This window comes from Agelaius tricolor, unplaced genomic scaffold (assembly GCF_023055355.1).
Source record: "Agelaius tricolor isolate 1412-34295 unplaced genomic scaffold, bAgeTri1.0.p SCAF_6, whole genome shotgun sequence".
NCBI lineage: Eukaryota > Metazoa > Chordata > Aves > Passeriformes > Icteridae > Agelaius > Agelaius tricolor.
Window position 1 is genome coordinate 35837616 of NW_027269266.1, and position 17687 is coordinate 35855302.

Here is a 17687-nt window from a genome sequence, read left to right on the forward strand (position 1 = left end):
AGACTATATTGAATTCACTTTTATAAACGTTTTTATTCCCTGTCATAGAGGACCAGTTTGAAACCATGTTTTAATAATCTTTGACTCAGGCTGCAGCTTTGCACATGCCACGGCAATTACAAAGTTCCTGATAATTAATCTATTCCTCTGTGCTAATTTGGCTGATGCTTTGCTTCAAGATGCGATTGCTTATGGATAAGAAAACAGCAAAAAATTCAGCTTTTTCTGTGTTGCAAAGCTCTGTCAGAATTTATCTTCTCTTCAGATCTACATGGAAGCTACACTTTCACACATAATGTAGAAACAAATTCTTTAAAAGTTTCAAAAAATTAAAGAAATCAAGGTCTGTATTTTAATCAAAGGCCCATATTGAAGCCTGCTCTGTAAGTCCTCAGCACCTCAGGGAAATGTCCCAATAGTTGGGCTGTTGACTGACTGGGGAGACTTGCACAATGATACCATTTTGGAGCAGTTTAGAGCTGTGTAAATGTGTATTCACTTCACGGAGGAATTTAGCTTGTGTTTCCAGCAACCCACAAAAATCCCTTGACCTCAGGGCTAGTGTTTTTCTGGGGAAGTGAATGCATTCTTTTACAGTGGAGAAGTTCTAACAAAATGGCTATTTACAAAAAAAAGGACTATGAAAACTTCAATTCTGGCAAGCTTACACCTGATGGAGCTGATTTGGGCAAATGCTCTGAGAACTGGAATATGTGACAGTTATTGGGTTGACTGTCCTTCTCCACACACTTGTGAAAATGCTGACAGTTTTGTTTTTCAAATCTCTACGTAAAATGTGCCTATAATTTAAAAAAAAGTTTTTCAAGCAAGTAAAATTATTTCCTGTCATTCTCTATAGGTGGGGGAAAAGCATTACTGCTTTTGCAGACAAGACAAAAAGGACAAAAGAAATTTTTGTCCTATTTTCCAGAAACACAAGCATGTCAAGCCCAATTTATCTAATCCATGACATGTTGGATGCTCCAGGCTGCATCTACGGAAATAGATAAAGGCTTGTCCTCCACAGATTTAATGAATGGGAATCCCTGCCCCTGGCTAATATAAATCGTTCTTGTTGGTGGATAATTCTATTGATTACAGTCCAGTTACATTTACACAAGTACACACAAGAATTTTCTGTAAAGCAGCACTAAATTTGGGCCAAAAAATGCAAACCTAGTAATATGTACACATTTCTTTAAGCTGTCTGAAGTTATGACTTTTCAGTTTTTTCCATGTCCTCCCCTGGTGTTCCTTAAAAGCATTTTACTATCATGTGACATAACATTATTCCATAAAAAAGCCACATGTGATTATTCACTCTATTCAGAGCTTTTACCTCATGCAAAAAGCAAAGAAATTTTTATAGGGTCTGATACATATTTTACTATAGTATTTTACATGTAGGTTTTATAGGTTCTGATATTTATTTTACTCTAGGGTTTCCTGCGTCGACCACACAGCTTGTAACTGTAAACAGAAGGCTCAGACCAGTATCCTGTGTATCTTGGTTACCACTTAATATGGGCAAAAATCTAAAAGGAAAAAAAAAAATAACAAACCAAACAAACAAAAACTCCAGGGGGAAAACCACCCCCCTCAGGGATAGGAAAGGTGGCAAGGAGCAGTCTGCATACCAATGTGCAGATTTCACTGCTGGCTAGGGATACCAAGGCATGGTTGAAGGGACAAAATCCCCTTTTTTACATAGGCCAGAAAGAGCCTGAAACCCTCTCTAAAGAAAAAGAAATGTGACAAAGTCTCAGGTAATAGTATCGTTCCTGGACTGCTCTTCAGTCAGCCTGGCTATGTTGTGGTCCTCTATCAAACCATCTTAAAATTTTATAGCCCCTGTTCCAGGAAGCAAACACAGAAAATGTTATAAAACATTTAAATAACATTTTAGAGAGAGCTGTGCTTGCTCACACAATCTCACTAGCCAAAATAGTTACTTCTAGCCCTGTGTAACTATTAAAATTTTACATTGTGCGTATCAAAAATCAAATTTGGCATTCACTGATTTTGCCCTCATAGTTATTAATGGTCTATAATTCAGCATTTTTTGAAATAACTCTAAATATATATTGAAACAGGCCTAGTATAAAATCAACCCACCTCAAACATTTCAGTTTGTTGTAGTCAAAGGTCATTTGTCATCTACCTTCTTCCTAAGGTGTTCGAAAAGATCAAGCCTTGGGCATAAGACACTCAAACTTATTCCACAGGGAAAAAAAGTCTCAACTGGCATGTTTTATTTTATTTTTAAGCCTTTCTCTGCTGGAGAGGCAAAAATAAAATAAAATCAATAACTTTGATTCTGTTGCATTACACAATTATTTGAGAGACACTTAAGGAAATGTGGGGGTTTTAAAGGCATTTCTAGCAAGCCTTGTAACCATGATAAAATAGAATACAGTACCAAGAGGAGAAAAATTCCGGTGTGCACTTTTCTGATAATTCACATAGAGCAGAAGGATCAGGATCTTGCCTCTTCACAATTTTAAGTCTAGCTATTATAATTCCAGATGTTATTGAGTATATGTACAGCATACATGTGTGTGTATATATATATATGTAAGTGTGTGTGAATATATGTGTATGTATATATATATATTTGCTCTGATCCATGTTAAGTCATTGCATTGTTTTGCTTCAATTATATGGAATGAAGACCTAATAAAATTCAACTTTTTTGCATCACAGCATTTGACACATTTCTAATATTTTTATTACTTTTTCAGATTAAAACAGAAAAGTAACACCTAAATTTAACCAACAGGCTTTATCTAATTTAATTTTGTGTCAAGTGTTTCAGGTAATTTCTCAATATGATTTTATGGCTTGAGATGAGCAAGTCACCCCTTCTACAAAAATTAAAACCTTTGAATTTTAATGAATTTGGCTTATTAACCTGATCAGAAAAATCTTACAAAACCTAAGAAGCAAGGAGGACAATGCAAGAGCAAAGAGCCTTAACAGAACCATGTGTTGACAAGCTAGATCCCTCCTCCCATCCTCCCACTCTGCTGCTAAGGAGTGAAGGGAGCCTCACATACTGTAATCATCTTTGCTTTCCGTAAGAGGTAATCTCACAATACATTTTTCACAAATGAAATTATATTAAACCAGTGAAGTGAGCCAACCAATTGTCAGATTGCTATTGAAATGAAAGGATTTGGTAAGCCAAAGACAAATTTCAATCCTACAAATACTTTTGCACATATTTAACTATTCCAATCCCTCAAATCAGTGAAACAGTGTCAGAAAAGTTAATTATTTTTTAATTCAGAAGGGCATGCAGGAGTGGAGTCCATTCCATATTTGTGAAACCATCTGACTAAACATTCAAAATGTTGCATAGCAATGAGTTTTAAACAAAGAGATCTGCTATTCTACTATAAAAGAATTAAAAATTTGCCAGGGGTTCTGAATTTGAAGGATTAATCAAAACCCCAAATACAGCACACACATCACTATATACAAGAGAATTTGCTTGTATAATCCAAAATTTGTCACTGTTTTCTTTAAAAACAAAACAAACTCACAAAGTACCAAGATACAAAAGAGAAATACATGATGAAACTATAAACAGCTGATGAAAATGAAGATACTCTAAGTATATTGCCAAAGATGCAAGAAGACGCCCATCCCTTCTTTCTGATGTTATTTTAAAAAATTCAGAATGATTCAGTGACAAGAAAATACTTCCTGTGACAAGAAGATGCTTCCTGTATCTAGAAATGGCACTAAAAAACTCCGTAACCTTACTAAAAAAAGACAGTGTGTTGAGAAGACAGTTCCTCTATGATTCCAGTGGCTTAAGGGGAGTTACACCGGGTATTAGTCTGAGCTGAGATACTAGAGGACAATTATTGCAGCACACTGAATCTGCTTAATTAGAGGTATCAATTCAAGTAATGAGGCCATTTTGCATGCAAGCCTCCAAGAAACCTGAAACCAAACACGGCTTGCATGTATAAGGGTTGCATTCCAGAGCTTAAGCTCAAGCCAATTTTACAGATCTGGAGTTGCAGCTAAACATAAATCACCTGATTCACAGCAGAATGTTTTGGGCGTGTTAACCTGAAACACTGAGAAAATTTCAGCAGTGTTGGCCAAACCATGACAAAATTCAAGATCTGCACAATCTTCTTCAGCCTTAAAATGCTGATGCTGGCACGGTTCTGTTGTCCACACATCTGCACTAGGCTGGGACCTTACAGCTTCTGCTCCTCTAAGTTGAACACATGGTATCTGTATCTTCACAAATCTGCTGCCTTTGTTTCTGCTTTACAGAAAGACTTGATTTATCATCTAAGAAAAGACTCCCCAAAGCTGTATTTCTGGCTATTCTGTTTCACTTGGACTTGGGCAGTATACATGGTAATTTTATCTAAATATAGATAAAATTTAAATGGGGAGTGATAGGATTTCTTTATTACACTCCTCAGACAGCTAAATTGTACTTAAAGTACATTGACAAAACCTAGAGCACAGACAGCTGTTTCATGTTGCTATGTAGTTTTGTTGCTACCACATAGCAAAAAAATTTACATTTTATTTCTCATTTAACTGACCATTTAAGTTCACAGAAAGCATCAAATGACCCAGGTGTTCAGCTACATGAGTATGTACAGTTCCAAAAATTGAGAAAGTAAAATAAATCTCTGTGCCCAAGGTCAAGCACCAACTGTATTAACAGAACTCTTATGAAGTTTTAGAGGTTGCCTGTAGCCTTGGGATTGCAGCAGGGATACAAAATAAAACAATGCAGAGTTCATCTTTAGGTTGCTACGCTGGGTATTTTTCAACATATTTTTGTAGAGCATTGTCAAGACCATGCCTGGTCATGCTACTAAATTGGTAAAGTCAGACTACCAAGGCTGGTCAAACCCCAAGAACAGCAAAACAAGACTGAAAAAATTCAGTGTAATTCAGTGTCTGACAGCCTGAAGTAAATAAACCACTTGCTGAGAATTTGGTTCCCACAAAATATCAATTTCTTGCATTTATAAGGCCCTTCAGTGTTTCCCTACAACTTCCTCTGCAGATGTAAGCAAGTTGGTTTTAGCCCAAATGAAAAAATAAAATTAAAAAAAACCAAACCAACTTGAAAGCCCCTCGTGTTAGGTTTACCACCTCACATGATTTCAAGATTCTTTCTGCTCACTGAAAGCAAGGAAAAGTTGGCATGAGCTATTTCCTAGAGCTATCACACACTGAAAAACCCACATAAAGCAGTAAATGCCTATACACACCCAAGGGGACTAGAAACTTTAAATTTTTGTCATGGAAATCTATTTTTGAGAACATTTGCTTAATTTCATGGTTTTGCTCTAACAGCATGGGCAATGGCTTCTTATTGGACATGATTTAGCACAAGATTTTATCTCTTTACCCCTAAAATTCACTATAAATTTCAAATTTGCTATATATTATAGTAGTATAATGTTATTTGGCAATTTCAAATTCAAAGGTGAAACCAACTTTCTAATTCCAAATTACAGTTTCCTTGTCACTAAAAACTATTACAATTTTTATACACGTCCATTCAGTAGCTCCAGACACACAACTGCAAATGTCAAAATCCTGCAGACTAGAAATGAACTTCTCCCACATGCAGCTTTTTCTGGCTGAGCTACAAACCCACAGAAATGATAGCTTGATATGATTTGTGGTCAGAAACTTCAACAGAGCTGTATGAGATGATGCTCTAAGAAAAATGTTAAGCCTCCTCTGCTAGTGAGGGGGTGGGGGTGAGGGAGGTGGTGAAGATAAAAAACCCCAGATATTTCTTATTGCTGCTCTTCTGCTTAACTAAGGGAGTCTGTTGACTGAAGGAGAATCACCCCAAACTACTAAATTATTCAATTAATTATCTTGATTTTTTAATGATATTGCCAATAATGTACCTTAATGAGGCAAAAAAGGAGTTCAACAAGGCATTGGAGTGGTGGCCCCCAGGAAAGTAAATAAAACTAAAATAAAAATAGGACTTTTGTGAATTAAGAGTTACTCTACAAACTTGTACATAAACAGGAAAGCTTGCAAGCCACTATCCTACACATATAAATGAATTCCTTACAAATGTAAGGCAAAGAGGGAATTGGTTTAGGCTTAGGTGTGTATAGAACTAAACAGTCCAGTTGACTCAAGAATGTCACATTATCCTTACTGGCATAGATGACTTGGTAACAGAAATTAATAAGGACAATAATGACTGTACATGTTTGCAGTAGAAAGCTGCATGCTAAGCTTATAGAAAAGAGGATTGTAGTTTTAAAACACTTCCTGAAAAGAAAAAAAAAAGAAAAAAAAAGGGTAACTTTCATTGCCTGTTGATTCCAGAGGCTTTCTATGGAAACCATCAAAGCTGAGGTGGACAAGGGAATGATGGAGCCTAGCCTCACATGTATTCAGAGCTCCTCTAGCATGGTGACACCTGCAGCCCTGCATTCCCTCCTGCAGATGCATCTTCCCAGAGGTGGGACTCCCCACACAAAGCCAATGAAATTGAAATTATCCAACCATCCAAGCTCATATTTCCATCACATTCATTGCCCCTTCCTGCAAAGATAGAGAGAGCACCTATTTAAAGAGGATCTGCAACCCAAATAGCCAAATCCTTCACCATCACTGGATCATGCTGCCTCTACCCCAGGCCCACTGCCCAACTGGCTGCCAGAGTTTGACTACACTGCTGATGATCAGTTTTAAGTTTTAAAAAGCATTTAACTTGCATTTGAAATGACTGGAGACATTAAACACAACTGTCACAAATTATTTGGCAGTTACCTTAATTAGAATAGGTCTAGCTTAATATTCCAGCACAGCTGAAACTCTTACTTTTCTGGGGGCCATGGAAGTTTCCCAGGATGTTAGGTCCAGGAAATGAAATTAAGTTCAAGCAAATCTGTTAGCACAGTCCAACACTTTCCACAGTTCATTACAAATAATAATTACTTTCTGAAACATCCTCCTTCTCCATGAACAGATCTGACTCAGTAAAAACAGTATCAGTGAGGAAAGCTCAATTTTTTTCTGAAAGACCCTTGAACTTACAAGAGCTTTTTATGATACCTGCTAGCAGTTGCCATATGTACATTATACCAACAATTTTCAAAAGCTGCCCAACTTCTTTCAGACAAACCATCAATATTACCTTAACTAATTTACTACTACAATCAGCTCCCTACATTATTTAGTAGAATAGAATATGGCTACAGAAAAACTTGCAAAACTGGAAATCTGCCCATCAAAGGCACCTCACAAAGATTTTTAAAAAGATTAACCTATTCATTATGGTAAATATTCTCTGACAGTATTAACCATCTATTGCTGTGAGCATCTAGAAAGGGCTAACAGTTTATAATTACCATTATTTCTTCTTATCTTTGTGATTTGGAAGATATTAGCTCAGCTGGAGTCTCTCAAACAGATATTTGATATAAAATATTCATAATTCATTTGACTATATACTGAGGTCAGATAGCAATATTTCTGTTTGCAGATGAATCTAAAGTGAGCTTTGTATTGCTGAAAATGTGCTGGCATAGCTTTTAACACAAAAATCCCCCTATAATAAATAACAATAGAGTATCATGCAATTTTTATCTTTGTAAATGTTCCCATGAAGAAATGTTCCTACTAGAAATGCACAAAAAACTTATACAAATCACATAAACACTGTTAGAAAAAACTGAGGGATATTTTAAGAGTATTAATTATTAATGTTTTTCAATGTTAAGTATCATCAAAGACTGCCTACTTGAGACAGTTCTGTTTTGTTTTTCATCCCTACACTGAATCTTCTGGATACATTTTGCTTTCTTTTTTTAAAATAGGGCAGGGGATAGTAAAAAGTGAAAATAAATTAATGTTCCACACATCTGCATTTTTTTCCTGAAATCTGTGGAATTTTCTGGGTGTCACAGCGACATGCAGCATCATCATTTATGGTTTTCAGAATGTTAATTTCAGACTATTTAAATTTTTTTTCTTCCCTGTGTGTTGAGGGTAGCATGTGATGTTAATTCTGCTTCAAGCTAGTGGCAAAACAGAGCAGTTTTGTTTGGTCATCTTGGAGTGTTTGTGGAGGGTGGTGCTGCCAGTACTATTTTGCTGCAGCACCAGGAGGCCACCCCACTTTACCTGCTGCCTGCCTTTCTCTGCCAGCAGAGTCTATACACATTTCACACACTCTAAGTTGTTCCACATCCACATTTTGATTGTATCCACAGTGCTAGAGAGATTTGCAGCGTTGCTTTGATTGCTTTTTAATGTGTTTTCAGCCTTTCCATGTTTGTTTATTACATTTGGTAAGTTCATTCACAGGAAGGAGAATATCTGTGGGGGTATTTGTGTAGTGATGTCCCTCTTTAGGGCCACTGATCCTTTCAACCTTGAAAACCTGCATGTTCTCATGCAGGTAACCTATTGCATGCATTGTTAGAGTGTGTAGAGCTAAATGTTAATATGGATGGAGTGCTAAATAGCATTGAGTAAGTAGGTTTGTCAGCTAAACCTATGCAGGAATATATATTTTATGTTCTACAAAAATACTGCAAAGGATTGGGAGAAAAAAAAAAGAAAAAGGGCAAAAGCATTAGGAATTTATAAATGTGATGAAAATTTTTACCTCAACCCAATAACCCAAGCAGTTATTTTGAAACCTTCTTTAATGAAGAAATAATGGGGAGAGAAAAATTATACCATGTAGACCAATGCAATTTCCAAGTACTCGGAACTACTAAGATTTAAGCCCAAGAATCTAAATGTGTTATTAGGAGGCTGTTGCAACTGCCCTAGCACTGCCTGTGGAAAGGAGGACCAAACAACCAGTTTTACAAGGCAGACAGACTGTGGTCAGGATTGGCGAGACAAATGTTTGTAAATTATTACATCACGTCTTGAGTGCTGAAATCTTGTAAGGATACTAGAAATACAGTTCAGTGGCTTTATAGTACCCATGTTTGTGTGGCTACCATGCCCTCAGTCAGAAGGAGACAAAAAGCAAAAGGATTTAAATATATCCTTACATATGCATACACAACTTTTTATGGCCTGTTTGGCTTCTTAGAATTTGTCCTTTACAAACACTGGAATTGCAAAGTTAAAGAGGAGATTATGTAAAGTTTGACATATGTCTGCAAAGTTATTACTTTTTTCTATGCTACCTAAAAGCAGACAAGCTATGCAACTTCCACTGTTGAAAAATTTGCTGCTTACAGCAGCACAATTTACCAGCAATAATAGAAAAACAGAGAAACAGTGTGCTTGCTACATAATAGTCACATATCTGGCAAACTGAATGCACCTGTTACATTGCTGGTTTTGACAGGAGGTGAGTGGATTTGCTATCACAGGTAAATACCAGCGAACAAAACCTAATTTGCTAAACATTGCACTATAGAGACAGTAGACCCTCAGGTCACTACTGAAAAATGACTTGGCTTAGCAAAAAGAACACTGATATTCCTTGCAGTGCCAAGACTGCCTTCCTCTCCACCTGCTCCTTCCTTTTGCATTCACAGTTGCAGATCTGGTCAAGGTTCTGTGTTTTTTGACTTGGTTTTCTGTGTTGGCTTTTTCTTTTTTCTTTTCATTCAGTATTGATCCTTAGTGCAATGATGGGTAACAATATTGGAAAACACAATCATTATCTCCCTCTATCTTCATAACTTACTACACTCCATAGTAAACAAACTGAGTAAACAAGGTCAACAAGAACAAAAGAAGCTGAGAAAATTTTCATTGCTTTCATTTGAATGAATTGTCCATCTGCTTTTTCAATTACAGCATAAAAGTAAATAAATGAGAGAACCGCTATGAAGTAACACTCAAAGAGAAAATTAAGCCTAGCTTTTTTCTTTTGTTCTCAAGAAAGAAGTTTTAATATTCAGAGGAGGTTTTCTAGAATAAACCTGCTTTTAAGGTTCTATCTTGTCTTCTGATAGAGAGAATTGGGGAAGAGACTGCTGGTTTGCATTGTAATAAAGAGAACACATAAACAGCACGCAGTATAAAAACTACCAGTATGAGCCAAAGCCCTTTGAGACCCTAAGCATATGCTAAAATTTCAAACAGCCATGCCCAGAGTTAGCAGACACAGTCAATCTCATTTTTCTATCTCCTGTAACTGCTTCAGAGATGAAGATACTATACATTATCAAACCCCCGGAGCTTTTCAAGCTTTACTTGAAAAGCAAGTGTTACATTATGGTTTTAAATTCTGAAACCTGCAGGGACTACAAAACAGAGTAAATTAGTTGGCTTGGTAAAAGATCCAGGACCTCATCTCATAGTGATGAAAGAATTTCTCAGGATTTCCAAACAACTGGTTCAGCCAGCTAGCAGAGGTATAAAAAAATATAAATAGGTTGATCTAACCCCACCTTTTTAAAATAGATGGGGGGAGGGAAATAAGGAAAAAAGGAGGAAAAAAAGGCAGAGGGAGAAAAAGTACTTTTGTTTAAACACCAGATAAGACTCAAGATGTCTATTCTTTCAAACCTGAAGAAATTTAAAATTAATATTATTTTAAGCATCAAAAGAGACAGAACTGTATAATCACACAATAATAATCACTGTATTATTAACAAGAGGCAAGTGTGCATAGTAATTGAAGTTTCATAAGAGCCTCCCTTACAATTCCAATCTGAAATTACAGTTGCATTCTCATATTTTACATTTGATCCAGACCCTTGCCAATTACTTTAAGCTGTCGTTCCATGCTTAAAATTGCAGTAACTCTTTATGGGGAATATGTACACAGAAAAAAAATTGTCTAGGAGGAACATGATCATGAGCATGAGACTGATGAGATGAAGGAAGTGGTCAACAAAATGAGCAAGAAGGTCTGAGCATATGAGTCAGTAATGCAGCTTCATGTATTAGATTTTTCACCCCTAAGTAGATTTCTCAAAGAAGTGTTGCTAAAATAACTGAGCACACAGGCTGACCTACAGAATGTGGTTTTGCCATATAATGACTGAGCCCTACAACAGAGGAAAGCTTCTTTCCACTTTCATCCCCAGCAATTTAATTCAAGTGCAATCTTGGCCACTTCAAGCTTTGGTATTTCTCTCTTTTGCTGTATTTTCCCTGAATGTTACCAATCATCTATGCAATTTCAGCTGCAAAACTCATCTTTGCAGTATATTACATGTAATATCTCCTTTTTAAAAAAGGAAGCCCTTATGACCTCTATTGTATTTCAAGAACTTTTCATGATCTAATGGCAAATTGAAATATTTCCTTTTCCCAGTCCAAATATATTTCTCCTTTTTCAAATACCACCACCTTCTTCAGTGCAATGAGAAGCAAAATCTTTAAAGGGTTTCCTGTAACCTGATTAACATTTTTGTAATTGCAAGAATTTCTAGAATTGCCACTAGATTATGAAACAAAATCCAAATAACGTGGAAGGATATTTGCACACAGGCACAGAGATATATCAGGCATATGACTCTAATATACATACAGTCAAAGGCTCTCATTATTTGAAAATACTTTGTAAAAATTTATGTGTTGCCTTTTAGGAAAAAAAATAAAACAGATGCATGATATCACAATGAAAATTTTAAAAATCTGATTTCTTCTTAATTTAATTTCTTAACAGAAGAAAGACAGTTGTTGGGAAGGAATGCAGGATTAGACTCTACAGTTAAAATATGCACAGACACACATCCACATGAGCATGTGAGCGCACACACACTTTGTTAAAGGACCTTCAGCTGAAGCAACTGTGATCTAATCTTCTCTAATGGAGCAGGAAGCCACTGATTCCAATTTTGGGTTTGGAGCAATTCTGTCACCCACAAGAAAAGTCATACTTGGAATGACTTTTTTTTTTTGTCTGTGAAATGGCAAAAGGGCCTTTTGTTTAAGGCAACATACTGAATGTATTTTGAAGCATTTCAAATTAACAGTTTCTGTAACAGAAACTAAAAGGGTGCAATCTAGCACAGAGCAGTTTCTGAAAGTTCAAACAGGATTTTTTAAATTGTTATTACGTATACATGCATTAATGATTATTCAGTGCTTCAAGATATGAACTTCACTGCCCAGGAGGCTGTAATGTTCCAAATATAAACATCAGGCTCCTGCAGTTTTCAAGACCCTATACATTGGCTTGCTCAGCTGAATTCTTCTGTCACACACAGCATCCATTATATATTAACTACACTTTCTTATTGCAGATGGCTGGTGATAAAACACAGTTAGTAATCCGGTATCTGTGCTTCTCAAAACGTTTTAAAAGAACAGCCTTATCAACACCGATTCATCCTGACTTAAATGAAAACAGAAATGGTACTAAAGGCCTCCACAGTGTCTAACCTAGAAGGAAATATAACCTCCTAAAAACAAACCAGTAACAACCAAATATTTTCATTGAAACAAAAAAAAAGCCCCTGTTTCAGCAGTTGGTCAGTTGGCTTGTACGTGTGTTTTCTTTAAAGAGGTGATGAGATTCGGGGTGTGGGGGGAGGAAGTATTCTTTTTATTCCATGACTCATCCAGCATGAATCTCTTAAAGAAAGTGTTCCAGAAATAAAAAGTGATATTCAGAATAGTAGCATGCATGCAGATGAACTACTACATTCTGCAACATTGACTGAAAAAAAGACCCTAAAGATTAAAACAGCCACCATACAAACAGAAATGTTATGGCATTTTTGGGTAAAATTATTTGTTTCCCTTTATGTTATATATTGTAATTTCCATGCTAGTATATTAATTTCCTGTATAATGTGAAACATTGAGAAGAGAAGTTACTTAAAACAATAATAGGTTCAGAGGAGGCAGGGAGGGAAGGGAAAAAAAAAAAAAGAAAAAAGAAAGGTACAATTTTCTTCTTTTTCCCTCTCCCTTTTTTGGTAAATTTTAATTTTAGAGTTTCTTTGGGTTGTGCTTCTTCAGTAAGGCCAATGTATGGGGGCAGTGATTTTTTTGGTGCTGGGGGTGAAGGATTTGCTTTGCTCTCGGTTCCAGCCAGGCTCGCCGAGCCCTGAGGACCCGTGCTCACTGTCCCAGAACCGCAATATCACTGCGGCGTTCCCTCCGTGGAGCGATGCAGGGCACACACAGCAGCAGCAGCAGCAGCTCTGCCCCTTCCCCTGGCCAAGAGCACTCCCCACCTGCCCCAACCACACCGGCCACCCCAGCCCCAGGGGCGGCTGCGGGGCCACCGTGCTCCAGGACAAGGCAGCTCCTGCGGCCGCCCGCGCTGCCAGGCCCAGGAAGGCGCGCTCATGGCGAGGTGGCCAAGCCAAGGTGACAGTGGCCAGTGGAGCCTTTCAAGGTGGAGGTGCTGCTCTGGCCATTAGCCACAGCAGAGTCCTCATACTGAGCAGGACTGGAGGAGGCTCTCCCTCATCAGCGTGCAACATCAGCGCTGTGGCACTGAGAGCCACCCACCATTCCTCCTCTCGGAACGGCTGAGAATGGTCACAGCTGACTTTTATCTTATGCTAAATTATTAACTTGGCTATAAATGCAGGCAAAAGTTGCTTTGAGGTACATATGTATGTTCTTAAGCACAAAACCACTCCGTATGATAACACTTAACAGAAATGTATTATTTTCATTGGCTTTTGGCTTACTCCATAAACACACTACATCATTTCGTAGGATTTTTATTACTATTATTATTACAGTCCCATATTCCTATTCAACTTGAAATGATGAATGCAAAATCAATACAATAAGTAACAAATGTATCCACGGTGACCAAACAACAAACTCAAAAGCACAGCACGGTGAGTGAAAATTAGCAGTTCTTAAAACAACTACATCACAATTCAGTTGCACTGTAAAAGAACGGCTCATAAATTTAGTAGAGTTACAATGAGCTTAATTATTTGAAAGATCAGCTCAAAAAGTAAAATACACATAAGTAGGATGTAAGATAAAGAAGAATATCTTATTGGAGGCTACAGCTTTAAAGAGAGAGAGAAACATGATGACAAATTCCCGAATTTAGCAACTTCTCTCTCTGATAGTTAAAAAACTCCCTTCACCCATTAACACTTGCTCTATAACAATAATGCTATCAGAGGGTTAGATCTTACTTTCTGTGGTAATTTTCAGTATTTCTTTCAACCTTAATGCTGCACACATGCATTCCCACTCTGCCACCTCACATCAGCAGCAATTCAACAAGAAGGCCCAGAAAAGCAAACAAGATGCATAGAAACATACAGAAAAATGCTTTCCTTTTCTTCCCTTTCTATGCTTATGTGGCCCACTAGTTGCATGTTTGGATTAAAAAAAAAACCAAACAAAACAACAACCCCCCCAAAAATCCTACAGAACTCTTTATTAATATTTAAAGGAAAGTACTTTTTTTTTTCCCTTAGAAAAATAAAATTCCAATATTGTCTATGCGATGGCTGTAGCCATTTGAAATCAAAGTAGGTGCACGATGTACGCAGTCAGGCTTTCATCTGGCTCAGTGCAATACTGCTTTGTGCAGTAACAGGGACAGGTGAGATTACAGATGTTCTTCCTTCTCACTGAAAGTGCAGGAAAATACCCAGAATAATAAGAAAATACCCCAAATAACCACAGGTAAATAGCCCCCAGCTCATGCTTTCTTATGCAAAAGACAGGAACAAGAATGTTCATTTAAAACTTAATATTGAAGGAAACTTCAGACTGAACACAGCAGACAGAGAACCTGCCTAGCAGAAACTTTCAGCTCTGCTCTCAGTAGTGAAATTCACTACAAAGCACACCACAGTTTTTTTCCATTTAAGAACTTGTGTTGCACCAGAAAACAAATAAGAATATGATACAGCGATTTTTATTTTTTCCAAGTAACTCCAAAAAAAGTTTGATCACCATTACATGCTTCTGAAAATTACAGACAGAAAAAAAAATTAAAAATCCAATACCATGCAGCTAACATGTACCTAATACCCTAACTCTATAACTTCAGAAAACTGCAACTTCTAATCCCACACAAGAAAAACTGATTGTTAAAAAAAGCCAACCAACCAAAAAAACCATCGATCTTGCACTTGCAGTTCTGTTGAAGGTAGAAAAATACTGGAAAGAGATGAATAGCAAGTTAACCTGGCTTCTTTAATGGTGAAGAGACTTAATCCAAATTACTCAAACCTAAAAACATATTGCTTGCCTATTCCTCCTCAGTCTTTTGAAAATGTAGTAAAGCTAAAATATTGAAAATTTATATTTGAACACTGAACAGTTTTCACAACTCAACCAATTTGTATATATCTTTCTGCTAGGTTAGTTTACATCTAAATCTATCGGCTTTCATAATTGATGTATTTCACTGTTAAAGACAAATCACACATACATGCATAGTCTTTAGTTTTATGAAAATAAGAAGACAGTGTTTACCATGGCAAAAGGCATAGTACTTTTTTGACAGAGCTGAGAATATTACAAAAGTTCTTCCCTTAAAGCTGGAAGTGAACTCCTGATTCAATATTTAATGAAACTGAGAAAGCTGCTGAATGTCCCAGAAATCCTTCAACTCCCTGCTCTCTGTTCATTCTAAGTACTATGCTGCTATAAATTAACAGTGAGACTAGATGAGATTTCAAGAAGCCAAGAATAGCATTTTTCCATCACACCACCAAATTCTATATTTTGTTTTTCTTTCTCTTTAACAGCACTAACTTGCAGCATTATATTGTAATCGTACATCCCAGCCCAGTACTGCAGCACTACATTGCTCAGACATAGCTCTACACTCCAGCATGTTTTTAGGATATGCAGCCAGCTCAGCTGTAAGCTGAAGGAAGATTTCTGTCAAGCAACAAAACTAAACTCTGCACAAATATTTAACAGCTCCAAGACCCCTAAAGGCTTAAAATAATAGGCATTTTGTGGCATGCTAGGAGCCAACTCCACACCGGTGATGTGCACAATGCAGGGTACTCGGCAATCGCAGCACTGCAAATAAAACATTGTTTCCCCTTTATACCTTGGAATTCTTCAAACTAAAAGCTGAATGAAATACTGAGGTTTGCTGTGCCTCCCCAGCACTGACAGTGCAGTAGCAGCTCGCCCATTACATTAAGTTCATCTAAAACTTCCCATGCCTCACAAGCATTTCTCATCCCCTCTCAGCAGATGAAACACAAGTTCATTTAAAACAAACCTAGCATGAGTTCATCTTATCTAGCTTGTTTTTCAAAGCGCTAGAACTACGCAGTAGCCCACTCAAACAGAAAATTTCCCAGACAATGGAATCCTTTCAAACTGCACAGCCGGCAGGATTCCCCAGTTGTCAGTTTTAGGTGCGTGCCAGCACGAAATGTTCTTGAATCCGAAATCTGTAATAATCACTCCTATTGATAATGTGAGCAGAAGCAGAATTACATGACGGTTAACACTTACCAAAATACATTATGTTTCTCATTAATCATGCAGTCAGGATCCCACGGCTGTGTATTCAGCATTAGCTCCTGCACAGGGCTGACATGTAAAACAGAGCTTTTTCATTCTACATTATGTGGAAATTTCCCAGCACGAGAAGCGTGAGAGAGCAGTGTGCCTCCTCAGGATGAGCGCTTTGCAGGCAGTCTTATCCCTGATACAATCCCTGTCTGATTTAGCGTTTACTCCGGCTGCATGCTGCACTGCCCATTCTTACTGTAATCTGACTCCTCCTTCTGATGTCCTTGCTGTGCCTGTGACATCAGGACTAAGAGTACTACAAACAGATCTTTTCGTTTCCAGCTCGCAACAACATGCTCTTATATCCTGGTTAACCTAACACTGGTTGTGGACCAAAAAAAAAAAAAAAAAAAGCCCTTCTAAAATTATACAGGCTTTTTTTTTTCTTGGCAGTAAACGCGTCTAGTGACATAACGTGCTCAATTACATAATAGATGGGAAAGACAAAGCGTATATTGTTAGTGTATTTTTCTTTGAAGGGCAGGCTCCAGGAGAAGCTTTGAGTGCCTCAATACCCCAACTTCAATAGAAGATAAAGATGCCTGGCACTTTGCAAGATCATGTACCCCTTAAGACTTTTTTTTTAAATCAATAGTTCCACTTCAATAAACAATTTCAACCCAAATGTTGGATAAAAAACAAATCTGTTTCTATTTTTTAAAAAGCAGCTGGCAAATAAGTAGTTCAATTTCAATACAGCTGAACTGATTTTTTAAATGACAATTTCTTCACCTGAATAACAAAGCATGAAGTCAAGAGACATATGGCAAGAGGATCTGCGATGGAGTTTATAACCTTTCACCCTCCAGGTCTCTAGTTGCTTTCTGGCCCAGGTTGATAAGTCATTAGCAGCTGGTAAGTATTCTATTATTCTGTGGCAAATGGAGAGGTCCAAAGTTCGTAAATAGGTCCCCACACAATCCCTGATGCTACACAAACCAGTAGCAGCTTCAGAGGAAGAAGGACCAAAGAAACACCAGAATTCTGTCAACCATGTACGTGGCAGTGCCTCGGGATGGATCCGACAACATGCTAGTGCAGCAGTGTGGTGAAGACAATGTGGTCTGTATTTATGCACACGTCTCTTCTCTGAATCAATAGAGGACATTGGTTTCCTGCTGTCAGTCTGGCATGTATCAGTGATAATACACTTATACTAAATAAAGGCAAAAAGTAATGGACAGTATGCTGAAGTGTTTATTTCATTATAATAGGATCTAATGGGATGAATGCTTTCATTCTACAGGAAAGAG

General features: G+C 37.3%; 1 protein-coding gene across 5 annotated transcripts in view; it reads right to left on the reverse strand.

The window, feature by feature from the left end:
• The window catches only part of ZNF385D (zinc finger protein 385D), a 418148-nt gene that overhangs the window by 149053 nt on the left and 251408 nt on the right, over window positions 1–17687 (reverse strand). The window contains exon 1 of one of the 5 annotated variants that reach the window (XM_071429339.1): window positions 16375–16750. The exons of the other annotated variants lie outside the window; for them this stretch is intronic. Within the exon in view, the coding sequence (XP_071285440.1) occupies window positions 16375–16396 (22 nt within the window). The 5' untranslated portion in view covers window positions 16397–16750. Of the gene's footprint in view, window positions 1–16374; window positions 16751–17687 lie in introns of those variants that run through there. 5 annotated transcript variants of the gene reach the window in all.